The sequence below is a fragment of the Sus scrofa genome, chromosome 16, assembly GCF_054392235.1.
Source record: "Sus scrofa isolate SSC_HxYL_T2T_F1_AM1 chromosome 16, Sscrofa_HxYL_maternal_Yorkshire_Landrace_v2.0, whole genome shotgun sequence".
Taxonomy (NCBI): Eukaryota; Metazoa; Chordata; class Mammalia; order Artiodactyla; family Suidae; genus Sus; species Sus scrofa.
In genome coordinates this window covers 67,212,391-67,239,891 of record NC_139398.1, presented here as the reverse complement: position 1 = coordinate 67,239,891, position 27,501 = coordinate 67,212,391, and the positions used below count along the sequence as shown (strand labels likewise).

At 52.1% G+C, this 27,501-nt stretch overlaps 1 protein-coding gene and 1 non-coding gene across 20 annotated transcripts in view; both read right to left on the bottom strand.

Moving 5' to 3' along the window:
- SLIT3 (slit guidance ligand 3) overlaps nt 1-27,501 on the bottom strand; it is a 914,676-nt gene that overhangs the window by 89,266 nt on the left and 797,909 nt on the right. For all 19 annotated transcript variants that reach the window (XM_085001790.1, XM_085001791.1, XM_085001793.1 and 16 more), the window contains 4 exons: nt 20,878-21,021; nt 19,152-19,315; nt 7,335-7,485; nt 6,008-6,082 (listed from right to left, as the gene is read on the bottom strand). In XM_085001790.1, coding sequence (XP_084857916.1) covers nt 6,008-6,082; nt 7,335-7,485; nt 19,152-19,315; nt 20,878-21,021 — 534 coding nt within the window. The remainder of the gene's footprint in view (nt 1-6,007; nt 6,083-7,334; nt 7,486-19,151; nt 19,316-20,877; nt 21,022-27,501) is intronic.
- MIR218B (microRNA mir-218b) lies at nt 13,462-13,545 on the bottom strand. Its single transcript, NR_038604.1, has one exon. It is a non-coding gene; the product is annotated as a microRNA mir-218b (primary transcript).

Here is a 27,501-nt window from a genome sequence, read left to right as displayed (position 1 = left end):
TGTACGCGCGTGCGCAGTTCTGTAACAATGGAACAACCTGAGTCCATTGGTGCAAGCGTATCTATACCTGTCCACTCAGAAATTACAGAATGTATGTTACCTTATACGGGGGACAAAGGGACCAAAGTGTAAAAGAAAAAAGTAACAGAGGGCATATAAAACAGAACCCCGCTGTGTTCTGGCCTCAGCCTTTGGATATGAATCCGCTGAGCCAGTGCCGTGCGAATAAAAGCTGCCTCCTGGCAAAAAGGCTCGGTGTCCTGCCTCCCTGTACATAAGTCCTACAACACCCAAGGACTCAGTGCAGGCTGCCTGCCCTCTTCCAGGGTAGGGACTGGGTCTACAAGGGGTGGTCATGCCCACACCTGTGGGCAGGTGTGGAGGAAAGCGTTTCCACCCTCGCATCGTCCGCTCCTCTGTGCAAACAAGAAAACAGGAGCAAATACTCATCAGAATCCCTCCTCCAAGGTCTGAGAGAGCTGGGAGTCTCTCAAACTGGTTTTGGGCTCCCTGCCTGACTCCCCTTGAACTTGGCTAGTTTTCTTATAAATCCTGGTAGTCCTGGTCCAGGATAACCAGAGAATGAAGGTAATGCACAGGGGAGGCTGAAAATTGCCCCCAAAATAGACACGGAAGGAGAGATAAAGGCCTTCCCAGCAGCCATAACTCATCTAAATGCTGAAGCTTCTCCTCCAGCTCCAGAGAGTCAGGCTTCTTAGGGAACTAACGTGCATGGGACGGGCAATGAAGATGAGTTACAGCAGCTAGGAAGTGGGAGCGTCCCATTTCCTGACATCTGTTTCTTTAAATGAGCAGAATTAACATCACATTACTGTAAAGTTGGTGAATTGAATTTCCTGGGGCTGGGAGAATGGAAAACATAAGGAGAGTGTAAAAAGGGGAAAGAATTTTCCAGAAGACCAGGCTGCTGCTCGCTCTCCATCCATCAAAGCACTGCACAAAACTGCAGGTGGCTTGGGCTGGAGGACACAGAGCGAAAGCAGCTTGGGGAAAGTGCTCCAGGCACAAAACCAGTGCATCAGGGCTTTGTAAGAGCTCCGTCTTATTCTCAGAACAGGATCTTCCTGAAGGTGCCCCAGAGTCCAGGAAACTTTCCCCTCGCCCGCAAGGCAAAATTAGGGCCGCTGAGGATGTCTTTTTCCATTTTTGGCTCTGCAGACCCCCCTGAAAGATTACTGCTACATCCTGGCTTTGACTCCAGCATTTTTTACCTGAAAGGACCCAGCCTCAGAAAATCCCACCCCGGGCCCAGGGTCAGGTCAGAGAGGTCGGCAGGCAGGATGAACCCCGTGCTTGGCCCCGCTGCCTCTGCAAGCTGCCGGGTGTTCCTTTCAGACCCCATTCTCATTCTTTCCAAGAAACACTGGGGCTCCTGTAAGCTGGGGGCTCATCTCTGGAAAGCCTGAGTCTGGGAAGCCAAGCTCGGGCCCCTTCTGTCCCTGTGTCTGCAGGCTTGTAGGACAGCCCATAAACTCTATCTGGAAACAGGGAAGCATCTGTAATCCTGATGCTTCAGGATGTCCAGTCCTAGATAGAAGTCCAGTGGAGAGAGAGCTAAGCAGATTTTTCTGGAAAAGAGGATACTGGGTCACAAGTGGGCAGCACTCTGGCACCCTGTCAGGTTGGGGAGGGGTCCTGTCTACCTCTTTATGGACCTCTCCCTTCCCGGAAGGTGGAAATTCTACTTCAAGCTGGAGTTGCAAACGCAAATTCCACAGGGTCCAGGCAGGTGCCGAAAGCCAGAAGCAGGCCCTGTGGGGATGGCAGTGATTACGAAAGCATGTTCCCCCAGCCCAGGGGGCAGCTGCTTCTTAGCCCAGCCTAACTGAAGCCCTTTGGGAAGGTGGGCTGTTTTGCCAGATCTTCCGATTTTCCAAAAGATGCCAGAAATTCACATTTTTCTGAGAAAACTCCTGATTTTTAAAAAGTGGGCAACTACTTCTTATTAAAAATACAACCACCAGGAGTTCCTGTCGTGGTGCAGTGGAGACAAATCCAACCAGTATCCATGAGGACTTGGGTTTGATCCCTGGCCTCGCTCAGTGGGTTAAGGATGCGGTGTTGCCCTGAGCTCTGGTGCAGGTCACAGACATGGCTCAGATCCTGCATTGTTGGGGCAGTGGCATAGGCCAGCAGCTGTAGCTCCAATTCAACCCCTAGCCTGGGCACCTCCATATGCCATGGGTATGGCCCTAAAAAGCATAAAAAACAAAAACAAAAACCAACCACCGCCAACAAATCCGCCCATGGGTATCTGATTTGGGCTAGAAGGATCCTAGGTTTCAACTTCTGCTTGTGTTGCTCCTTTGGTATAAGAGCAGACAGGAAAGTCCACCCAAGAAATCAGCCAGAAATCCGGGGGGTGGAGGGAGAACAGGTGGACCTGAACATGCGGTCCCTTGAAAAGCTGCCCTGAGTTAACCGCAGTGCTAATAACCCTTGTGGGAAGAGCTCACACCTTTTTTTCGTTACACCCCTTAGCACAAGTGCTCCTTAAGGGAAATCTCATTATTCCAACACGATAGGAAAGGGCTCAGAGGTTCAGAACAGTTTGGAAAGACACAGCAGTGTCTGAGCTCCTGGCTCTCCGTGTGCCCTCTCCTTTGCCCTCATGCCCTGGCAGGGCACTACTGTCCCGACTGCAACCTTAGGGCCGGGGCCCCTGCAGTCCTTGAGGAAGCCGACCCGACTCAGTCACAGACACAGTTGGCTTGAACCACCCTGATGGGACTGTTTCCAAGTTATTTTACATAAGTGGTTGCAGCTGGTGGTCTCTGAGACCCGAGCTGCCCTATGGGGACATTTGCTTGGTTGGCTGGCACTATATATACAGATGCAGACACACGCACGTGCACACCCACGCACGCGTTTCCCTCATTGGCACTGTCACCCCTCCTGGCTCCTGGCTCCTGGCTCTGCTGGTTGATTTTTAAACTTGGACAAGTTACATTCTGTTTCCTCATTTGTAACATGAAGCAATCTCAAAGCCACTTTTGCTTGTCTTGGTGGCGGGGGGGGGGGCGGTAAATGCATTAATATCAGTACAGTCTGGCGCAGAGTCCAGTGTTTAGTAACTGTTGGTCACCGTGATTATAACTATTGCACCCGTCCCCCTTCCACAGAGGTCCTGAAAGGATCTGAGTGGGCAACCCCTGCTTTAAATATATAGCTAGCTGTTCTGGGTCGCTCAACCCAGATGCTCTCTTTCCATCTTCTAGTACTTTCTCACTGCAGCCCCATGGACAGAGGCCACGTCTTTCCTCTTATCTCTTCCTCTTACTTCTGATCCTCGCCATAACCTACAAGGAAGTGCATTTCTTTCTATGATGCAAATAATGAAACTAAGGCCCAGAAAGGCTAAGGGCATTCCGAGGGTCACACAGCAGGGGAGGGGCAGAGCTGGGCTCAGAATGAATGCAGGTCCACCTGTTCTCCCTCCATCCCCGGATTTCTGGCTGCTCTGGGCCCGGACCTTCATTCCGGCCTGGCAAATGCTGAGATGGTCTGAGGGACATCTGCCCCTTTGGATGAGAACGGAGCCTCTGTTTTGCCGCAGTGCCCACCACGCCCTTTTGTGGCTTGGACGAGGCTGGGAGTTGGTTGCCACTTATCACTGCATGGGGGCTGGTTTGTCAGTAGAGAGAAATAGTGCTCCATACTCAGGGCCCTGTCAAAAGTGGGACGATCAAAGACTCTTCACCCAAAATGGAAGCGTGCATATTTCTATGGAAGCAAAAGGCTGCTTGATCCTGTTTACTCTGCAAACATGCACTCGGCCGGCTTTACACGTTTCAATACGTGCCTTATCTCCATAAGCATGTCAATATGTTTTTTTTTTTTTTGTCTTTTTTTTGCTATTTCTTGGGCCGTTCCCGCGGCATATGGAGGTTCCCAGGCTAGGGGTCGAATCGGAGCTGTAGCCTCTGGCCTATGCCAGAGCCACAGCAACGTGGGATCCGAGCCCACGTCTGCGACCTACACCACAGCTCATGGCAACGCCAGATCCTTAACCCACTGAGCAAGGGCAGGGGCCAAACCCGCAACCTCATGGTTCCTAGTCGGATTCGTTAACCACTGCGCCACGACAGGAACTCCTCAATCTGTTTTGAGGTTAAAAAAAGTATGCAAGTTTTGAGGGCGAATTTAATTTTTTTTTTCTTTTTCTGTGGTTGTGCCTGCAGCATATAGACTTTCCTGGGCCAGGGCTCAAATCAGAGCTGCTGTCGAGGCCTACGCCACAGCCATAGCGACACCAGATCCAAGCCACATCTGTGACCTACATTGCAGCTTGCAGCAATGCCAGATCCCTAACCCACTGAGCAAGGCCAGGGATCAAACCTGCATGTTCACAGAGGCAATGTTGGATCCTTAACCCGCTGAGCCACAATAGCTCAGGAACCCCTTGGAGTTGAATTTAAAAGGCTATCTCCTGGCAGATGGTAGGTGATATCTGTGCTAGAGGTGGGCTTGACCACATGGACAGCCACCATCCTCACCAGGACCCACGGGGGTCCCTCCCTCCACTGCCCCTTCAGAGTGCTCCCCCTGGCTCCCAGTTACAGAGCAGTCCCTGAGACCATGGCCAGGGTGGTGACTGCGGGCAAGGAGGGCGGGAGAAAATCTGAATAGCACTGATGTGCTCCAGATGTTTCACAAGGCAGGGGAAGGCCTCTTTCCTTCTTGCCTGCAGGGGACTGATGGGTGGAAGAGTGGAGAGCAAGATAAAATAAGGTTACAATTCATTCTCATTATTCATTGTGGTTTTGTCCTATGGAGTCACGGGGCAAGATGAATCAGTGCTTGTTGACTCATTGCTCCTAAGGGAAATACAGGGTTAGGTTCCTGTGAGCCCCGGGTCACCACTTTCATCGCCGATCAATACACCACCTTGTTTGATGCATATTTCTATTTAAAGACATCTATTGACTATATATTGCAGATTTGTTTACACTGTACTCACAGCCGACAGCATGAGAACTCTTGCCTGAAGAAAGCGTATGTAACATAAGCTTTTCTCCATACGGCATATCACAGTCTTCTTGGGCTTAGGAACACGAGACAGCCCTTTATCACTATGCTTTGGGGCCACTTTAAACAATGAGATCAGCGACAAAAGCACAAACATGCAAAAATAATGGGGCACTAAATATATTTGGAGTGAACACTTGTTTACAGTGTGGGACCTGAAACAAGACATCAGAGCATAGCCTTGTTTGATTTCACCTGGGGACATGTGTGCAGGGCAACTCAGATTTGTTGCTGCTCTGTCTATGTTTATGAATGACTGTGAAAGCACCGCAAGTAGTCATTTTGAGATCACAAATAAATGTTAGCAAGTAGGTGAATCAGCAAATACGGGATCTGTGAATAATGAGGCTTGACGCATTGCCTTTGTTCCACAGCCAGACCGAAACTCTAGGGCCCAGAGATGTGTGATGGGGGAGCAGGGTCAAGGAGAAGGGAATTAGACAGTAAAAAGGGCTAGTCCCTCTCTGGGGCACCCAGACAGGGAAGAGGAGCAGGGAGCAAGGCCAGCCATGCAGCAGTGTGATTACAGGTGAAGCAGGTGAGGCAGCTGGTGTTTCCATCCAACATGCCTCACTCATGCAGAGGCTCTATCTAAAAATCAGGCCTCCTAAGAGTCCACCTTATAAAAATTACTGACACTCACCCCAGACTCCTGTGTCTCCTTGCTGGTCCTTGCCTGAGTCCCTTCTATTGCCCCTTGGGGTAGATGTTGGGCATAGGGTGGGGGATCGGGATGAGCAGTGGGGGCGTGGGTGCGGGTCAGGGTTGGTGCAGAACATGTGCCCTGCCTCTGCATGGCCCTGCCATAGTGTCCTGCCTCCCAGCAGGTCCCCACGACTGGGCAGGGGTCAGAGGGAGACTGAGGGGCCCGAGCAGAGGGTCAAGGACCCCCAACCCCCCGCCGCCCCCGTAGCTTGGCGTTCTGCTCCAGGCTCCCAAGTTCCCGGGTCTGACTTACATTTTCCGCAGGTTGGGCAACTTCTTGAAGACACCAGTGGCCTCTAGAACGGATATCTCATTGTCGTTGAGTCGCCTGTGTGGGAAGCAAGCAGATTAGGTGGTGGGGTAGCCGTGGATGGGACGCGGCCTCTGTGCGCCCCCCTCCTGCCCCCCGCCATGGCTTCAGCTGCATTGCTGCCTGGACCTCACTCAGCCCACGTCAGTGGCACCAGAGGAACCCTCCGTGTGCCCCTCAGCATCCTGCCCGCCCCTGCAGTGAGAGGAGAGATGTATGCAGGGCCAGAAAGGAGAGCGGGCTTCTCTACCTACGGGACACAGTCAAGGTTTTGAATACTCAGCACTCAAACAAACCAGTGCCAATGATGTGCCTTCATTTTGTAGGGGTACCAGTGACAACTTAACCCCCCACGAAGGCTTCCCCAGGTTCTTCCAACTCTTCCAGCCCCTCAGCTCTTTGCTGACAACGTCCCTCTGCTAAGGGCAGCTCAGAGACTTCACGTCCAACATTCATACAAGCTCAGGGGGCCCAGGAGACCAAAAGGGCTATGCTCGACTGTGTGTGATTCGTAAAGTCAAAGATTAATAATAATAATAATAATGATAATAACATAAAAAAGACCACCATCATTTATGCAGGGCTGATCCATGCCAAGATTCAAGATGAAGTCTACGCTTACATTCGCCTACCTCATCTTCCCAACCTGGCTAGGAGGTCGGTACCATCACCTTCATTTCACTGCCCAGAATCTGACACTCAGCTCGGAGGAGCAACCTGCCCAGTCTCAGGAAGACTGCAGAAGACAGGGGTCAGGCCCCTGTCCGTCAGCCCCCGTGTGCTGTGCTCTCGTCTGCCCCCGGGGTAGTGACTTTGAGCTCTTCCACTCAGGATAAACCAACACGCCTCTTTATTAGCAGGGATAACTGGAGGCTCAGGGACTGCTACTCATGCTGGCCGTTTTCTCACTTTATGACAGTTATTTATGGGATACCCATCTGTTTGGTTACGTTGGAAGCTTCCTAAGGGCCGGGAGGGTCTGTCTGCTTTGTACACTGTGGAAACGGGTGGGCCCAGCACAGTGCCTGGCTCCCAGAGGGTGTTGGGAAAAATCTTTGTAGAATGAACGAACTGTCTTTATTTGCGAGCATGTGGGCCCTGGGCGATGGCTGGGAGTCTGCCTTCGGCCCAGGATGTAGGGGACAGCCAGGGAATGCACAGGTGACTGAGCCAGGAGGGGGCCACTCCCAGGGGGCTGCACCCACCCTGGCTGGCTTGGGGAGACGGGGTGTGGGGACACACAGGGGTTCACACCTGGGCGGGCACTTACAGGTCGGTGACGTATTCTGGGAGGTGGCTTGGGACTCGGGCCAGCTTCTGGTTGGAGCAGTCCACGATGGTGCCCTCACAGCGGCACTTGTCAGGGCACACGAGGTCCAGGAAGCACTCACTGCTGAACCTGCTGCGGTAATCCTCCGAGCCTGGGGGGGCCAAGCAGGGGGCGTCAGCACCGTGGGGTTCCTGCCCAGAGCAAGGCTGTGGGCGGTGGGGTGGCAGATGGGTGGGGAGGGTCTGGTGACAGATGCAGCATCGCCTTCATTTGGGGACCACCTTCGTGATGCCTTCCCCACCCCCACCCCCAAGCCACTTGCTTCCCCTTTGATCCTTGTCATTTGTCACTTTCAGCCCTTATGGCTCAAGCTCTGTGGGCTCTTCAGCCTCTGCAGTCACGGACTTTTTGAGAAGCTGGTGAAAGTTACAAACGCTCTCCTCAGGGGAGGGCCCCTGGGCTCCTGCGTGCAGCATACGGTGTACGATTTAGGGGGCTACTTAGTGGGTGATGCCCATCGCCCACGGACCTTCTGTATGTTCATGAAAATCCAAATGAAAAGATCTTAATGGGGTTTTAGTGGGGGCTGTACCAGGGGTGGGAATGAGGTCAGGGAAGGGAGTCACCAACTCAAGTTGTCTTCAGGGACAAATCAGGTAATGAAATGATAAAGGGGGCCCAGTACATGGCAGTCAGTCCCACTGACACCGGGTTTCATCATCAGGAAGACAATGACAAGAGCTGGGGACCTGAAGAATTGAAGCCTGTGGCCCTAATGCCTGGGAATTTGGCTCAGGGTTGCCTGATCATCCTTTAAAAAAAGACTGGTAATGAATTCGGACTTAAAAGTGTATTTCAAGCACGATTCTGGTGAGGGTTAGATGTACCCTCTGCCTTTGAGAGGAAGCTCTGTTTATTAACTACAGTGAAAGACCAGTTCAGATGAGCTAAAGGTAGTTGGAGCTAAGATTAATTTTTGAAATTGAATTTTTCTTGAGGTCACACAGTAATGGTACTGGGACCAATGATGCACTGTCTTGAGAGATGCCCCGGGGAACTGCTTTAACGATCAGAAATGATTCCCCAGCCCCCAGGCAAACTTCTGTGAGACCACAAATCTTGTGCAGATAAAAGGGAAGCTCAGGTTTTCCTATCAGACACGAGCCAGTTGATGGGGGTCAGGTCTGTTTTATTTCTACATTTTTTTTTTTTTTTGCCTTTTTGCCTTTTCTAGGGCTGCTCCCATGGCATATGGAGGTTCCCAGGCTAGGGGTTGAATCAGAGCTGTAGCCGCCGGCCTACACCAGAGCCACAGCAACTCAGGATCTGAGCCACGTCTGCGACCTACACCACAGCTCATGGCAACGCCAGATCCTTAACCCCCTGAGCAAGGCCAGGGATCGAACCCACAACCTCATGGTTCCTAGTCGGATTTGTTAACTACTGAGCCACGATGGGAACTCCATATATATATATATATATATATATATATATATATATATATATGTTTTTTTTTTTGTCTTTTTAGGGCCATACTTGCGGCGTATGGAGGTTCCAGGCTAGGGGTCAAATCAGAGCTGCAGCCGCTGGCCTATGCCACAGCCACAGCAATGCCAGGTCTGAGCCGTGCCTGTGACCTACACCACAGCTCACGGCAATGCCAGATCCTTAACCCACTGAGCGAGGTCCGAGATCGAACCCGAGTCCTCTTGGATGCTAGTTGGGAGCCACGATGGGCATTCCTATTTCTACTATTCCTATTGTCATCAGCACAATGCCAGGCACTATTCCTACTGTCATCAGCACAATGCCAGGCACAAGAGCTTGGTCCGCATTTGGCCAGTGCATAAATGGGGTGTCCCTAGCACATAAGTTGTCCGTGCACGTGTATTCCTGTAGTTTCAGAGAACATGAATGTCATTTTTCTGCTTGGCCAGTTGGGGCAGACCCTGGCCATCTTATCTGCATTAGGAGCAGAATGGGGCACCGGCTGTACAAGGGTTTTAGGAGAAGGGTGTGGGCTTGTCTGGGCTCTGCCACTTACTAGCCTCAGTCTTTCACATGTGAAATGGGAACTGTCTCACAGGGATTGTTATGAAGAGGTGAGAAGGTCACAGCGGTGAAGAGCCTCCGGGAAAGGGTCAAGAGTTGCACAGATGTTTGTGATTCGATTTTTTTCGAAGACCTAGTGGAACGTTTGGCCAGTCAGAGGCCATGAGAACATCAGCGTAGCTGGAGATAACAGCTGACATTTCCTGAGCACGGACTGTGAGCCAGGCATTAGCATCTGAACGTCAAATGGGTGAACCCATTAAATCCTCACAACCCTCTGAGGTTACTCCGATCCTATTGATTGATGAGGAAACTGAGGCTTGCAGGGCACTCAGGACAGGGCAGAGAAACAAACCAGGCTGGCTGCTGCCAGGGCCCATGTGACTAATACCATGCTTTCCTGCAGAGGTACCCTTGGACAAAAGCTCTACCCCAGTTCTAGGGGTGGCCATGAAGTCAAGCTGGCAGAGGTGAACTGAAGGGCATTTTCCCGTGTCGAGCTGAGGGGAGACAGGAAACAGATGTTTCCTCCACCCCCTTGGTGTCTCACGCCTCCCATTTTCTCCCTATGGTAATCGGGTTTGCACTTGGTAGCTCTCTGATTCCCAAGTGACATCATCGACCTAAAACAGAAGGTCAAGGCCTGGACCCATCTCCTTTCCTTCTCTGCCCCTTCCCCATTTTGCTCCTTCACCTGCTTTCCACCCCCAGGCTTGTGCGAGCAAAATCCATGCAGATATCCCCAGTTATTTAGGCAGCTTCCTGGTCCCAGGCATTACGCAAATCTCTCCTCCGGGGCTTGCCAGCATCCGTCCCACGGAATAACCTTGACCTGGGCTGTTTCCCCTGAGACATATCCGTGTGCCGAGTCCTAGGTGAATTTCATTGCACAAGGCTTGCTAAATGACAAACCTCTCTTGTGCCCTGCTGGTGGTTCCCCAGAGTGATGGAAACGAAGGGGCTCTTTGTACACATGCGTGTATTTTTCCTTGAGAAGGTGTCAACCATGGGAGGCTTGCAAAGTGAAGGAACCTAGAGTGATCACAGCCAGAAAGACAGCAGGGAGCACAGCTGGCTCTCCGACACAATGAGCCTGAAGATGCGCACTGGCTGGGCTGCGGCCGGAAAGAGCCACCGATTAAATGCGTTTTCATTTTAATCAAGGTGAGAGCGGCTGTAGTTAGCGGGCATTGCTCTCTGTAGTATACTTAGATGATAACTAGCTGACCTCTGCAATGGAGCCGCTGACCCATTTTAATGAAATGATTTTGCAATTAGATTCGATGGACTAATGGGTTCTTTCCAACACGTCCCCCCCTGCTGTTTTTGTTATTGCCCTGGTTTGTAATAACGAGGGGGTCGGCGTGTGATATTTTGTATGAGTGGGAGCCAGAAATGTTAATAACGGCGTATGTACATAACCGAAAGAGTCTGTTCCCCAGTCAGAGCCAGCCTGAAATGCCACCTCCATCCCTTCATATTTCATTACTCAAACGACCCAGGGTTCCTCGGAGTCATTTGTTATGCCTAATGCTCATAACTACCCAAAAGTATTTTTAACTTTTCCAGAGCTTTAAAAGTCAATTTCAATCGCAATGCATATTTGTCACTGCCAGAAAAAATACGTGGTGGGAGAGGAGGAACTGAACGAGGCCGTCGCTTCTTCTCTCTGGGGGGCGTTCAGACACAGATCTCAGGGGATTGGAAGAGGTGACATACACGTAGACCTTGGCTGAAACGGGTCTTAGGGGAGCTGATGGCACCTGCTCCTGTCCCCGTGACGCTCCTTCCCTTTGGTGTGGGCAGCTCAGAACAATGACACTTGGTACGTGAGCACAGAGAAACTTTAATAGACCAGAGGAGTGGAAATCCACAGCAACGCAATTTTATTATGCATCCCTGCCCTGCAGCCACTTCCCGGGAGAGAATGTATTTCACATTTGTGTGGTCATGGGGCTGGGGCTGGGGCAGGTAGGGAGCCAAAGCTCCGATTGTTTTGGATGGACTTGGCTGCAGAGGCCAGTGATGGGCCCAGGATGGCGGCTGTCACTAGCAGTCTGCATTCTGCATCATCCTCTGGGCCCCCGTTTGTGGAATGCAAGCCACAGATCCACATGTTATCAGAGGACCGAGGACCTGCCCTCGCACGTGTCTGGAGCTCTCCTCTTCTGCCTCCAATACCCCCAAGATGGGCCGGATGACAGGCGAAGGAAAGGAGCAGAAAAAGGAACTGGGGTGGGGGGAGTCGGAGGCCTGCTGGGGCCGTCAGCTTGAAAGGACAAGCAAGGGTCATAAAGAACGAGTGGAATCAAGAGAACACTGCTGGGCACACAGCTATCCACTTGTGGGCAAAGGCCAGGAGACTGAATATCAGCGGCTGGAGAGCACCAAACCAGAATGTGGAGGTTGGTTGGGCAGACTGCTGTCTTGGTGAGCTCCCCCTGCTCAGAGTCTAACATGAATGCAGCCACCTGCCTGGAAGCAGAGGGAAATGGCCATGGCCTGTGACTGGGCACTGCCTGATGACAGCTGGGTGCTGGAGGACCAGGGAGGCCCCCATGGAAGGGCACCCTTGTGGACCTCCTCCCAAAGGCCTGGCCCGTGCTGAGGGACTCAGGATGCCCCATCTGTTCAAAGGCAATGGGAATTTCTCTAGGCTGGAGGATTTGTCCTGTCCCAAAGGAGTCGGTGTATTCATATTGGAGGGGAGGAGCCATTTAAACAGGGGTGCTTGCTCCCTTTCTTGCTCACGTTTTTTTTTTTTAATTAAGAGAAGGAAGCTTGAAAAGGAGTGTTAATTTTTTTTCCACTCCCTATCAAGCCAAGTTCAGGTCTTTTTGATTTTGGAATTCAAAGCAATGGGGTTGTCCCTGGCTAGGAAGGATGAGGATGACAGTGGTAAGGAGCAGCTATGCTGGAGTCAGATGACCTTGGGCCAGTTAGTTGACCTCTCTGCGCCTCAACATCCTCATCTGCAAAATGGGACTTAGGGGGCTGTGAAACCTGAACAAGGCAATGATGTCAAACAGCTTAGCCCTTGGTCTATAGTAAGCACTCCACGCAGGACACAAGAAGTCAGAGGTAACCAGGACTCTCCATTACTACGCCATGGCCCCTGGCTCTGAAGGGTAACCTGAGAGAGAGGAAACAGGGAGAGGCAATATCGCCATGGGAGCCCAGAGCCCACTCCCGGGCTTAAGGCAGGGTTTGGTTCCCACCATGGTTCTCTCTTATATGGGACCGGACACAGACTCCACAGCATGAACCAACAACACAATCTCTCGATCACACTGGGCCTAGGATTTATCAAGACATAAGCAGAATGCGAGGTGCCAAGACCCCTCTCTTTATTATCAGAGGCAGTGAGTTTCTGCACCGCCCCCGCATGGCACTGAACTAGCACCACTGAGGAGCCCAGCACTCTGGCCTCGTGTTAACTGTGCTTGGAAGGTCCAGGAAACAGCCTGGACTTCAGGGCCAAAATACTCCTGAGGAGAGGAGGGTCGGTTCCAGAAGGAGCCTCAGGTCACACCCAGTGTCTCAGACTCATAGCCCTTTCATGGTCTTCATGCTCCCCTTAGTTCCTAATGCTTCCAATAAAGATGGGAGGTGAGGGCTGGGTCACTAGCGGCATGTCCTTTGGGTTAGCTGCCACTTGGAAAAAATGATCTTGGGCTGGGACGTTTCCATGAAACAAAGGGCATATGCCTTGGGGATACACGTCCCCTTCAAATGGAAGAAGAAACTCAGTGGGTGGTTTCTGCGCTCAGACCTGGCTACTCTGCCCTGTGGCCGGCATCCAGATTTGGGAGAACCGTGACTCCACTTGGGATGAAGATGTGGATACAGATCTCAGCCTGCCCCGGCTACGCTCCTCCATCTCCATCTCACCCCACATCTGCTACCAGCAGGTGGCGGTACTGTGAGTCCTTCGAGACTCCCACCCCCCGCCCGCTGTGAGTGAGGCTAGATCGGGAGAGGTGGGTCTGGCGGGTGGTGGGCTGCGGTGCTCCAGAGCAGAGAAGAGGTGTCCAGCGGTGGCGGCGGTGGTGGCGGGCCATGCTGCAGGAGAGCGCGGAGCTTTCCGCGGTGCTTGACAGAACCATGTTCCGTTTCCATCGTTCCACCACATGGTTAGATCAAGCACAAAGGAAAGCCCCGCGGCGACTGGTCAGAGTCAAGGTCAGGAAGCAGCGTCAGAGAGAGGACAGGAGCGCTCAGAGGAAGCAGCGTGGAGAAGCGGAAGCCGGAGCAGGCCCCCACTGAGCGTGATTAGTACCAGGAGCGGGGTTCCACGGGAACGCTTCCGAGACAGGAGCCCCACCGCCCTCGTACCCCGCCCCGGGGGAGACACAGGAGGAAGGGAGAAGAACAGGCGGAGGCCACTGGACACACACTCGACTCAGGAGTATCTGGGCAGAACGCATCCTTCCCGAGGGAACGACGACCACGAAAGGCCGTGATCCTGAACGGAGCCTCTGAACCCCACTCCATCACACCAGTGGATCTGCCAAGATGTCAAACTGAGCAGAAGCCTCTTCTGCATTCTCTGCTGCCCGGGGGCCCATCCCACAGCAGAGTGGCTCTGCAACAGCCTGGTCCCCCTTAAAGAGACAGGCCACAGTTCCCGATGGCCTAGCAAAGCTGCAACGCTCTTCTTTAGAAGAAGTCCATCTGTTGCCCTACTCGTCATGAGTCTCCTCAGTATCCTTCAGCGCCCCAGAAACCCTCGTGCTGGCTGAGGTTCATCCCAGATCACTCAAGGTACGGTAGAGGAGGGGTGTCGCATGGGGAGAAGATACACGTTCCTGGCAGGGGGCACGGTGGGGAACTACGGGGCCCTGGGCTTGGGACTGAGACACCCGCCATCACAATGGACAAGACAACGGGCTTCCTTCAGCCTAAGAGAAGGAGGAAAGGGGGGAAGACGCCAGATGCTAAGGTCCTTCTTCTTTTTTTTTTTTTTTTTTTTGTCTTGTCTTTTTGCCATTTCTTGGGCCGCTCTTGCGGTATATGGAGGTTCCCAGGCTAGGGGTCTACACCAGAGCCACAGCAATGCGGGATCCGAGCCGCGTCTGCAACCTACACCACAGCTCACGGCAACGCTGGATCCTTAACCCACTGAGCCAGGCCAGGGATCAAACCCTCAACCTCATGGTTCCTAGTCGGATTCGTTAACCACTGAGCCACGACGGGAACTCCAAGGTCCTTCTTGATGTTCTGATTTATTCCATGATTGTGAGCCACTGAGTGGACTGGGAGGATCAATAACCAACTCTTCTGGAAGCCATGGGCCCAGGTGAGGGTGCTCGGTCTTTATATTCTTTTTTTTCTTTTTTAGGGCTGCACCTGCGGCATATGGAAGTTCTCAGGCCAGGGGTTGAACTGGAGCTGTAGCCACCAGCCTACCCCATTGCCACAGCCACACCAGATGTGAGCCACATCTGTGACCTACACTGCAGCCTGTGGCAATGCCGGATCCTTAACCCACTGAGTGAGGCCAGGGATCGAACTCCCATCCTCCCGGAGACTATCTTGGGTTCTTAACCCACTGAGCCACAACGGGAGCTTCTATATTCTTAAGTGCAAGAACCTGGGGCAGCGTTTTTGACCTTCCATCCAAGCCATTGAGAGGAGACGTGTGCATCCTGAAGAGACCAGAGTCAGGGCCAGGTGACAGGGACCCTCCCTTTCCTACCCTCTGCCCAAAGGGATGGGGTCACTGTTCCTCCACGGTGTGTTTTTAGGACAAAATGGTCGCAGCATCTCAGTGATGTATAGGCTGCCTGTACGGACTGACCAGTGAGTCGAGGCCACTCCACGGCTCCGGATCCGGCCCCACCTCTTACTAAGCCCTGTCACCTGACAGATCAGACGTGGCCACGTAACTGAGACTCAGCTCTGCGTGGACCTCGCAGACAGGCGAGGCTCTGTGAACACCCTGGTCTGGGGATTTCACATTCAAGTTTGCCCAGGTCCTCAGGACCAGAGCCGGGAACGTCCATCCTTTTCATGCCTCTGCCCCAGAGCTTTCAAATCTCCTGCTCTTTCTCTTTGGTTTCCCTCATCAAAAAGAAATGGAGGGACCGGGGAGAGGGCGATCAGGAATTTTCTCAGTATGTCGGAAGTCCTGGGTTACAGGTCTTGCCTTGCAAATACTGCTCTGTTACCTTAGATAAGATGTTTCTGCTGTGTGGGTCTCAATTTTGTCCTTTCTAGCGTGGGCTGGGTGATCTCTGAGAGCTCAAAAGCTCCAGGATTCCCTGGGCGGGGCCCTGCTCTTTGCCGTCTCTGTACAGATGAGCAGAGAGAGTACGCCGCACTCTGTGCTTTTCGCCACCACGGTTTCTGCCTGCCGACTGGGTCTCCACGCACAAAGTGGGGGAGGCATGATGGAAGGCAGACAGCTTTTTCCAATGGCCAAGTGCTCCCCTGAGGATGGGCCTGGGGTCTCAGGCGGCCAGACGGTGCCTTCTGAGGACTTAATCCGATGGTCAGATTTCCCCAGCCGGCAGCACTCACCTCTAACCCGATCTTGCTGCCCAGGGCAGCGGATGCAGCTGACAGAGGCAGACGCGGGGCAGCTGGGAAGCCAGACGCCCAGCCTAAGGAGGGGCTTTATGTGTTGCAAGAGCAGCCCTCAAATTGGCTCCTAATTACATCAGCTGTCTTTGCAATGGGGGTGCTTTTAGGAGAAAGTAAAAGGCAGACTTATTATCTGTCAAATCCAGTACGTGTCACTTGCCCCTCCTTCCGTCTTCCGGAGCTTCCTGGAAACACAGAGCTTTAGATCTAAGGCTTCGGGACCCCTCGAGGCTAAGCAGGTCTGGGCTCCGGTATCTCTCAAAGCCAAGGCCTTGGAGCTCACTAGTAGCTGGCTCTCTCTACCTCACCTGCCTGCTGCTACACAAAATAAGAGCATATAGAATGTTATATGTCAGAATCATCATGGTTCTAACTTTCTCTACCTTTAAAGGCATTATTTCTGCTTAGTATTGATTTTTTTTTTTTTTTTTTTTTTTTTGGCCACGCCTGCAGGATATGGAAGTTCCCAGGCCAGGGATGGAATCTGAGCTGCAGCTTCTACTTACACTACAGCTGAGGTCATGCCAGATCCTTAACCTCCTGTGCTGGGCTGGGGACTGAACCTGTGCCTCAGCAGCTACCTGAGACAACACTGGATTCTTAACCCGCTGTGCCATAGCGGGAACTCCAGAAATGATTTTTTTAAAAAAAGCTATCTTAGACAGAATCAATCCAAAAACCCTGCTCCTTCTGCCTGTTTCTTTTAAACATGTCTAATCACTCTTGCCCCACATGGGAAAAGAAGCCAGGATTCCTCTAGCGCAAAGGTAGTAGGCAGTGGCAGAGCGAGAGTGAGAACTAAGCCCTACTGTCTCCAAGTCTACCCACCGTCTCCCTTTTCTTACTTAGTTCTGTCGGGAGCTCACCTCCAATCCCAGCCCACAGTCATTCGGAGGCAATTCTATCCCAGAGCTGATTCTATCCCTGTGCTGTGCCCCAGGGAGCTGACAACAACCAGGATCTCAAGATCATGTCAAAAGGTCCCCCTGCCCCCGACAGAGGGATCAGGGTAGGTAGATGGCTTCCTGCCCTCCTCAGCCTCTTTTCTTTTTTTTTTGGGGGGGGGTCTTTTTTTTAGGGGCTGTACCCATGGCATATGAAAGTTCCCGGGCCAGGGATTGAACTGGAGCTGCAGCTGCCGGCCTCTACCACAGCCACAGCCACACCAGATCTGAGCTGCACCTGCAACCTACATTGCAGCTCACGGCAATGCCAGATCCTTAACCCACTGAACGAGGCCAGGGATCGAACCTGTGTCCTCATGGATACTAGTCGGGTTTGTTACCACCAAACCACAACAGGAACCCCTCCTCTTCAGCCTCTTATCACCCCTCTTCTTGGGGATACCTGCTTGTCAGAGTTAATTAACTCAGCCCTGGCTACGCACAAGTGGGAACAGAGCGTACAGAAGTAATAAGAGGTGTAAGTCATGAGCAAAGGGCCCTGGAAGATGATGGTTGTGGCTCTGGGCTGGGAGAGCATTTTCCTTTTTGAGATGCTAAGGGCCCTATGAAGGAAGTTAAGGAAAGAATTCAGGGGTTGAGGCCCTGAGACAGGAATCATCCAAGCAGCTGGGCCTCCTCTCCCAACAGCCCTTCTCTCCTACATGCTGCCCAGAGTTGAGAAGAGAGCCAGACTTGGGGTCCAGCCCTGCCTTCACCGATAGCTGGCTATGATCCAGGGTACCCCTGGGCTCCCTCTGCTGCAGAAGGGGGACCTCCCCTGCTGATCTCACGGGACTATAGGAAGAACCAAGTCAAAGGAGCAGCTCATCATGGTCAAGAAACCGCTCTTGTAATTGACATTGTTTTTCTGGGGAAGACAAATTGATCTTTTTGTCTTTTTGTCTTTTTTTTTTTTTTTTTTTTTAAGGGCTGCACCCATGGCATATGGAGGTTCCTAGGCTAGGAGTCCAATTGGAGCTGTAGCCACCAGCCTATGCCACAGTCACAGCAATGCGGGATCTGAGCTGTGTCTGGGACCTACACCATAGTGCACGGCAATGCTGGATCCTTAACCCACGGATCGAGGCCAGGGATCAAACCCACGTCCTCATGGATGCTAGCCAGGTTCACTAACCGCTGAGCCATGATGGGAACTCCAGGGGAAGACAAATTGAGATCAACGTCTCAGATGGCCACAAAGTCCCTGGGGTCCCACCAAGCCCCCCTTGAGATGTTTGCTTCTGTTGAAAAAAATTAACTAGCTCACATTCAGCATTCTGGTGACACCTGGACTTTGTGGTCAAGAACAATGTGAAAGAAGCAGAGGTACGCTGCTGGCCTCCCCAGGAAAACCCGCTTACAGGAGACGCTCCAGGCAGGGGGAGAAACGAATGGTTCTTGTTGACACACAGATTGTGAGGCTTGATTCCATCCCCTCTCAGACGTCATATTATCAACCTCTTGCCATTGGGAGCACAAAGCAGCTTTTTTTTCCCCCTCCCGGGAGCAAATGACACAAACGATGGTCATTTTAAACTGCCTGTTCGCCCAGCTTTCCACGAGGAGCTGCCATTCACCGCCCCCCATGTGGTGTCATTTCTGGGTACAGGAGGGAGGAAGGTGTCTAGAGAGAGTGTGGGAACGAGAGAGCACAGCGTTGCCTTCTTCCTAAGCAACACTCTTTGCTCTTCTGTCCAGAGTCAGAATGCACCTGTCCAGGGTGGAGGAAAGCCCCAAACCATCTGAAATCTAGACTACACGGCAAGGGCTGTACCAAAGTTGGCCCTAGAGGGGGGATCATGGGCCCCCAAGATTCCATGTATCCTGCAGCCTGGCCTGGGGTCTATTTATTTCTCTGTCTTCCACTTGAGGAGGCTGCTTTAGAAACTAAAAATCCATCCATCAATCAAAGCCTCTAAAGATCCCCCATGTAAAGGCTGCCTCTTCCCCAAGCTTCCACCTAGCCCTGGAGAAGTGCTGCTGCCTGGGTTCTGTCTCTCCTGAAATTGCCCCCCTTCTCCCCCTCCCCAGTGCTTTTATTGTGTGTGTGTTTTATTTTAAATCCATAAGCTAATTGGTTTTCTGCAGGGCTAACTGAATTTCCCCAATTTAATTTGCAAAGATGCTCCCCAGGAGCCATTACAGCGCACGCTGTCCTCCAGATTGGATTATTGGCCTCTCCGGGGCTGCTGTACTCAGAGTCGGAAGGTGGGGCCCATCCCCGTAACCTGATTACCTGAGCAGCGGAACTTCTTGCTCTTGATCTGGCTGATGCGCTTGTTGGCCAGCCGGCGCGGGCTGCTGCAGCGGGCCCCGCTGGTCTCGATGGGGTTGTCCTGGAGGTAGTCGGCCAGCCACTTCAAGTGGCAGTCGCACACAAACGGGTTTTGGGCTAAGTGGCTGCGAGAGGGATGGGAGTTGATCAGGAGGGACCCTTGTGCCGCACTCTGCCACCACCCGGCCTGGCGCTGGGCTGGACTCTGACCATCCCGTGCCAGGCTCCCTCCCTCATCACCCCAGGAGGCCTCAGGGGATGGGGGGACTGCTGCTCTCAGACAGGACCCAGAGAGGGGGCCTGAGCCGTGCTGTCTGCAAGACAGAGGTGCAGCTGGCGTCTGGCCTGGAGAATCAGCCTTCCTTACGCTCCCCATTTGGGGCAGGACCTACCACTGATCCGCTCGTCTCGCCCACGCCAATTCTGATGGGCAAAGCAAGCTGCAGGCTTAGGGTTTATGCAGAGAGCAGAGTGAATTTTATTTCTCCAAACTCAGGAACACCCGGTGCATAAAGCAGCTGGCATGGCGTCGGGCGCATGATGGGTGTTCCATATATAGTAGCGGGTTTTGTTGTTATTATCCTCCGCATCACGAGGGCAGCACTGTGGGTCCGGCTTCCCGCGGCTCAGTAAGAAAAACTCTCCAGAGCGCCACACCCAGTGCTCAGCACGTGGTCAGGGCTCAATGTGTAGCAGCTGTTCTTACTGTTTATTGGCTCCCGTCTCTGGCTCCAGGGACAGTAAATGCCAGATGACTCAGAAGACCTCCAGAAACCCCCAGGCTTATGGTCAAGGCTTGGGCTGGGGGGTGAGGGTCTCGGCCTAGGGGTGGAGCCATCAAAAACGGGCTGAGATCTGCTCTCAGGGATCATCTACTATTTATGAGCATCTGCCACGCTTGGGAGTGAGGAACTGCTCCCTAAAAAGGGAGGCGAAATATTCTCAGGGTGCCTGTTTCAGAGGCTTGGTTTTGCACGGAAGGTGGGGGTTGTTGGTGGGCAGGAATGTGTTATCATCAGAGATGGAACCTGCTCTCAAATGCAGTGGCTGCTTGGAGTTCCTGTTGTGGCCCAGCAGAAATGAACCTGACAGGTATCCATGAGGACGCAGGTTCCATCCCTGGCCTCGCTCAGTGGGTTAAGGATCCAGTGGCTGTGAGCTGTGGTGTAGGTCACAGACGCAGCTCAGATCTGGTGTTGCTGTGGCTGTGGTACAGGGCGGTAGCTACAGCTTCAATTCGACCCCCTAGCCTGGGAACTTCCATATGCCCTAACAACAACAACAACAACGACGACGACAACGACAACAACAAACAGTAGCTATAGTGGTTAAGAGAGCAGGTGAGCAGCAACTCGGCCTGAATTCAAATCCTGCTTCTTACTGTCTGTGCAACATTGAGTGAGTTACCTAACCTCTCTGTGCCTTGGTACAGAGGCACAGTAGCACCTAATTCATAGGGCGTGAGGCTTAAAAGTTCGAATAGAGGGAAAACACCCAGTGTGGTGGTGAGCACGGCGTGGGCGTTTAGTGCTGGGAGCTAGTCCTCTAGTGTTCCATTCTCGCCACGGGCTCCAGGAATCCTCCTGGACCTGCTCGCCTGGCCTTCCTTTTGCGTGTTCTCTCTGACTTCATGTTTGGGGTCGCCTGCTGCCCGGGCATGCGCTGGCACTCGAGGTGGCATACTCACAGCGTCTGGATGGCCTGCAGAGGGGCAAAGAGCCCCTTGCTGATGGTCTGCAGCTTGTTGTCGTACAGGGAGAGGAGGTTGAGGTTCTGCAGGTCCTGAAATGTGTTCACCCGCAGACAGTTGATCTTGTTGGCATTGAGGAGGCTGCAGGAAAAGAGAGGCGGCTGACTCACTAAATCCCAGTGCCGCCAGGGCTGCGCTTGCAGGGGAGGGGCTGCAGGCTTCCTGCACTCTCCTGCCCTCAGCAGAGAAAGAGAGGGACTTGCATGCCTGTGGCCACCGAAACCTCCAACATGCCTGGGCACTCGTGCACCTGGTTGCCATGGACGCTGTGCCACACCCTGATGCCTCGGAGGCTTCCCCTGCATCATGTCTTCGGAGAAGACCCAAAAGGCACTCTGGGTGCTTCACTTTCTGCTTTAAATTGCAGAGCTTCCAGGACTCACACACACACACACACACACACACACACACACACACACACACACACACACACACACACAATCATTTGGCACAATTGTTTTGAAGCTTTAGTTGATTGACTAAGGGTAATTTTGATTCAGAGAATTCCTCAGAGTTCTTTTGGATCACTGATCCCATTGGAAATTTGATGAAAGTTATAGGTCATCTTCCCAGAAAAAATACAGCCGTGGGTAGGCATGCGTGCACACACATACACATCCTCTCATTCTCGCTCTCACTCTCTTTCTCTCTCTCTCTCACACACACACACACGTACACCCCGAGAGCCCGTGTGATTCCTCCAGCACCCCATGCACCTTCTGGTCCAGGTCCTCTGAACATGCCTTTCCCCCTTTCATAAGGGGGTTCCTTCTCCTCCTCTGCATCTCCGCTCAAAAAGCCACCTCCTCCGAGAGGCCTGCCCGGACTGCCTCGTCTCCAGTATGACCCAGACTTCCCACTACAGTCTCTCACAGCCCCCTGTTCGCTCCCTTCATAGCACTTCTCTTATTTTGTGGTAAGAGGATATTTGTTTGTTTTCCCGGTTCTCATTTGCCTCTCGCCCAACAGTAAGTTCTAGGATGGCACAAATGACTGTTTAATTCCTCTCTTTACTCCTAGTGCTTAGCCCAAGCATTTCTTAAGAAATACACTTGACTCCAAATGCAACTCTATGGGGTCATTCTCCTCTCAGGTGACACCCATCCCCCAGGGTCAGCCGTCCTGTCCATGAGGGACCCTGTTCTGTGGTGATTTTTGTTCTTCAGAACCCTCCCCCAAACAAACAAACAAAAAGCCTAAAAGGCAGCTGCTTTTCTGATGAAAGGCTGGTCCAGCACAGGTGATGCCGTGAAGGTTACAGGAGCATCTTCCAGAATGGGGCTGGCAAGGCAAGCACTTTGGGCCCTAAAAATTTCCTTTATGATTCTAGACCAGTTACCTGTGTGCCCCTGAAGTATAAAATCATGTCTCACTCACTCTCAGATGCAAGTGGGGGGGGGTCACTAAACTAACCAGCCCCAATCCTTGAATTTTAGAAATGTCTGTTTTCAACGCTGGCTCAGAGCTTCTCCCATGGGGAGGGACCCATGAGACTCATAAAGGGCTGGCTTGGCTCCCAAGGCTCCTGATGCCAGGGTGCAGGTGATGGACTTGGTGACGGAGGGGCTGCCATGGGAGCTCAATCACGCCTGTCACCTCTCCCGGGCTGCAGGCGCATCCTCCCCTCGGGCCGGCGCACATCCTGTGCGAGCCAGGCAGCTGGAGGGGTGACAAGGGGAAGAAGAACTGCCTGTTTAATCTGGCTAATCATGGGCAGGGTCCCAAGGGTTCCCCCAGATGTCCTCCTGCCTCGCAGTGGAAAATAAAAGCTCATGCTGCTAGAATACGTCTCAGGTTTCCAGCGTGATTTCCTGACATCCTCTCATTCTCACAATGACCTGGGCAGATGGCCAGAGCCGGCCTCGCACGCCACAGGTGAGGAAACCGAGGCTGGGAGGTTGGTGGGCTCGTTCAAGGTCACACGTCTCCAAGGAGCAGGATGGAAGCAGGTGTGGTGAGTGAGGCCTCTGGAGGGTTCAGGGTCTTCTTCATCCACCCCGCCCATCTGTCCCCCCGCCGTAGTGATTTCCCCCAAGGATTTCCTGCGCTTTGTCTATTAAATTTTAGTCAAAGTCACTCCATTTGGGAGGCATTCCAAGGAGGATGCTAGGAAACAGGGAGACAGGGGAAACAGGACCCACAAGGGTCAAGCACCCATGGGTCAGGGCCCTTCATACACACACACACACACACACACGCGCGCGCGCATGCACGCACGCATGCGGGCGCACACACGCACACTTACACATGCACGTGCAGTGCACACACAAGCACATATGCATGCACACATGTGCGCACGCGCGCACACACAGGCACACACATGCACACACCACACTTTTTTGGTTCTTCTGTTTAACAAGAAAAATGAAGTATGTGGTGATTTCTTCCAAACCCTGATGTTCAGAGTCTTTAGAGGGCATCATCTTACCAGGAAATACTGAATTATCAGTAAACGGATCAGAGGAGCCGAACTCATGACCTGAGGATCGAATCCTCCCTACAACATACGTCAACATCCCACATGCAACCCTGCTCATCCAGCCCTCCCAGGGCATTAAAAACTGGGACAAAACTACCATGAGGTACAACCTCACACAGGTTAGAATGGCCATCGCCAAAGAGTCTACAAATAACAAATGCTGGAGAAGCAGTGGAGAAAAGGGAACCCTCCTACACCGTTGGTGGGAATGTAAATTGGTGCAACCACCATAGAAGACAACATGGAAGTTCCTGAAAAAACTAAACACAGGACTGCCATATGATCCAGCAATCCCATTCCTGGGCATACATCTGGAGAAAACTCTAATAGGAAAAAATACATGTACTCCAAAGTTCACTGCAGCACTATTTCCAATAGCCAAGGCATGGAAACAACCTAAATCAATATCAACAGAGGAATGAATAAAGATGTGGTTTATACAGACATTGGAATATTACTTAGCCATGAAAAAGAATGAAATGATGCCATTTGAAACAACATGGATGGACCTAGAAATGACCATACTATGTGAAGTAAGTCAGACAAAGACAAATATCATATGATATCCCTTATATGTGTATTCTAAAATATGATACAAGTAAACTTATCTACAATACAGAAACAGACTCACAGATTTTGAAAACAAACTTATGGTTACCAAAGGAGAAGAGCAGGTGGAGAGAGATCATTTAGGAGTTTGGGTTTAGCCGATACAAACTACCTATGTATAAAATAGATAAACAACAAAGTCCTACTGTATAGCACAGGGAACTATATTCACTATTTTATATGAACTATAATGGAAAAGAATAAGAAAAAGAATACATACACATACATACATATATGTATATGTATAACTGAATCATTTTGCTGTACATTGTAAATCAACTCTACTTCAATAAGAAAAATCAGGACATCTCTCTCTCTCACACACACACAAACACACACACACAGACACACATAAGATTTCTACCTTCTCTTGGAAAAAAAAAAAAAAATCAAAAGCTCCGGTAACATTGGGTCTACTGGAGGCAGCCATGGAGTGGCTACCCCTCTTTAGATAAGACATATGCTCTGTTTGCCACAGTCCTCACTATGCTCTATAGTCTGCCATTCACAAGTTTATTCCACCTGTCTTGCCCGAGTAGGCATTTAGGTTTGAGATCCTAGTGCAGATTCAAGAGCCCGATCACAGTACTTGCTCGGGGGAGTGCCAGACACTGGATAAGGAACATGGCCTTGGGAGAGGAGAGGCAGCTCTGACATGCCTTGAAAGGATATCCAAACTGCAGGCCACTCTGGCAAGCCTCCTCACCCATCGGAACTATCAAGGCTTCTTTTTCTGGTCCAGATGCTTTCTTGTTTCCTATTGCTCCAAGATCTCTGAGCCCAGAAGATTATCGCAAAGATGTAAGGCAGCAAAACAACCCTGGCTGGCCCGATTAGGAAGCAAAGATAGTGCACGAAGCAGGAGTAAAAGGAAGCCCCAAAGGGCAGAATTTCCTGGTCACTTATCCTCTCCCAGATGCCTGGCTCCCGAGGCAAGATGCATAGGTGCAGGGAGAGATAACACCAAGCTGCTCCTCCAGCTGAGATGGCGCGGGCAGTCTCCCTGATCCCCAGCAACGGCAGCATCTAACAGCCTGTCCTTCTATCCTCTCTCCTTTGGGAGCAACTTTGGCAGCTACTCAACTCAGTCTGGCGTCCGTGAAAGGATCTCTGCGCTCTCTGGTACACGGACAAGGGTTGCAGGGGAGTTAAAAAAAAAGCAAAACCTTGTGATGGAACAAACAGAGAGTAAACAACTATTGGGATGGGGTTCAGCAATTCTGTAAGAAGTTCTGAACACAGGCCTTCTCCCTCTTTCACAGAAGGACTAATTTCGGCCTCTTTCTCCATCAAGGCTGCTGGATCTGTCCCAGTGCGATGCCCTCTGAGATGCAGCTGCCGCGTGAATGGATAAGAGTGCGGCATCACCTCCAGAGGCCATGGCTCTGTGCGTGGCCCCGTGCCAAGTTTCCTTCCACCCCCACACGACGATGGTCCTCATGTTGCTGATGAGGAAACCGAGGGTCAGAGTGGTGACTGATTCGACCAAGGTCACTCAGTGAGGCTTCCGCCTGCCTGATTCCAGAGTTCACCTTGCATCCGCCATGTAAAATCCCTCTTCTCTTTCCTGCACCTGGTGGGAGGTGTTCCCCATCTCTGGGGAGTGGCTGTTTTGGCTAACTCCAGCAGGCACCTGGAGATGCTTCGGGTGGTTGGAGGCCTGGCTGGGTCTGAAAGATGGCTTGCGTTTTGGTTGTAGAGAGGCATCAGGGGTCCTACTGACTCTTGGGGAGGACCTGGCATTGAGCCGGTGAGCTGGGAGGCTCTGGGATGCTTGCTAAACTGCCACTGGCACTCTGGCAGGTTGTTCACTGAGTGGCTTGCCCCTGGGCAAAGCCCGGGTTCAACCTTTAGGGGTCACTGACTAAATGCTGATTTGGGAGCTGGTGGGCTTGGCCCTATACGCCCCTCATGCTGAACTCTCACTTGAGGCAGACCAGGGGACTGCAATGAAGCAGAGATAACAGCATCCCTTATGCAAGATGGGGTGCTCCAGCTTGCCTCATTCCAGAGGCTGCCTGGTCCTCAAACTCCAAACTTTGAGGCCACAACTTGATCTCAGTTGACCCGCTGCTGGATCGGTGAGGAGGGCAGGGATTGGAGGTATACTATGTTCATAAATATTCCCCCAGTAGCAGACCCAACCATCTTGCAGGGCCACCTGCTCCCAGACCCGCCTCCTAAAGGAAACTCAGAGGTGACATAAACAGAAAAGAGAGGGAGGGGCTGAGACGATCAGGCCAGGTGGACAGCTGGGGCCACACGATCTAACAGGTAATAAGCCCTATGTGTGCCTAGGCCCTCGGCCAGCTGCTTACAAACATGAACTCATTGATGCTTCCCACGGCCCGCGAGGTAAGTCTTACCTCCACCTGACAGGTGACATCTCTGGGACTCCATAAGCTTAAGTACCTTGAAAGATGCACAACTAGTAAGTGGTAGGTTGAGATGTAGGTCCATGCTCTCTTAATTCAAAGCGTTACTCCCACCTTGATGCCCTTGAAGGGGCTTGTGGGGGAGGTGGAAGCAGCTTTGTTGAAGCCACTCCCATGAACTTAAAGATGAGTCTATAAGAAGATGCCAGCAAAGAGCCAGGCTCCCGTCAGAGGAAATTAAGGAGGGTGGGAACACACATATATCACCTTCTAAATTTATGGCTAAGCGTTAGCTCCACAAGGCACCGAGCACTTTCAGCTTCCACATATGTTCCATGTCAAGAAGTATTAGCACTCAGCCCGTTGACTAACCAACATAACGATGCTGTGGAGAGAGAATCCTTCCCAGGAGCTGTTGCCTTCAGAAAAAAGCAAGGCAGCAAACAGAAGCCCTTGGGAGCCTCAGAGCTAGAGCTTGGGGCAGCAAAGGGGGAGCAGAGGATGATGAAATATCGCAAGTCCTGCATCTGGGCCAAGGGGGGCTCTCGTGACCTCAGTCCTGCTGGGGGACGGGGACTGGCCGGGCCAGAAAAGTCCTAGGTGCTCCCGTGACTGGTAGCAGCTTGCAGCCTTCTCCACTCAGGGTCCAGGTCATCGGGGGACGCGGGCCATAGGACAGAAGTGAGAGCCACCACCCCGACCTGTGAGAAGGGGCCCCCCTGACCCAGTCTCCCTAAAGCGGCCACGTGGTCAGGGTTCGCTATGCAGCAGCTGTTCTTACCCCTTATCAGCTCCGGCTCTGGCTATAGGAGCAGTAATGGAGCAGAGGACCGCGGGGGTCCGGTTTTCGCTACCATCCTCACTCACATGTGAAGATGAGAAGATCCTCGCTCCTCAGTGAAGAGTCCCCTGAGCTCACAGCCTTTGCCACAAGGCTGGAAAAACACAAACATCTGGAGGCAGGTTTCATGGTAAATTGCATCAAAATCACCTTGGTAACGCCAGGAGGTGGCGTGTTGCTTCAGTGGCTTTGAGCTCTCATTCCGGTGGTATTTGTATCCTCCACACCTGCCCAGGGGTCTTTGGAAGATGCGGTCT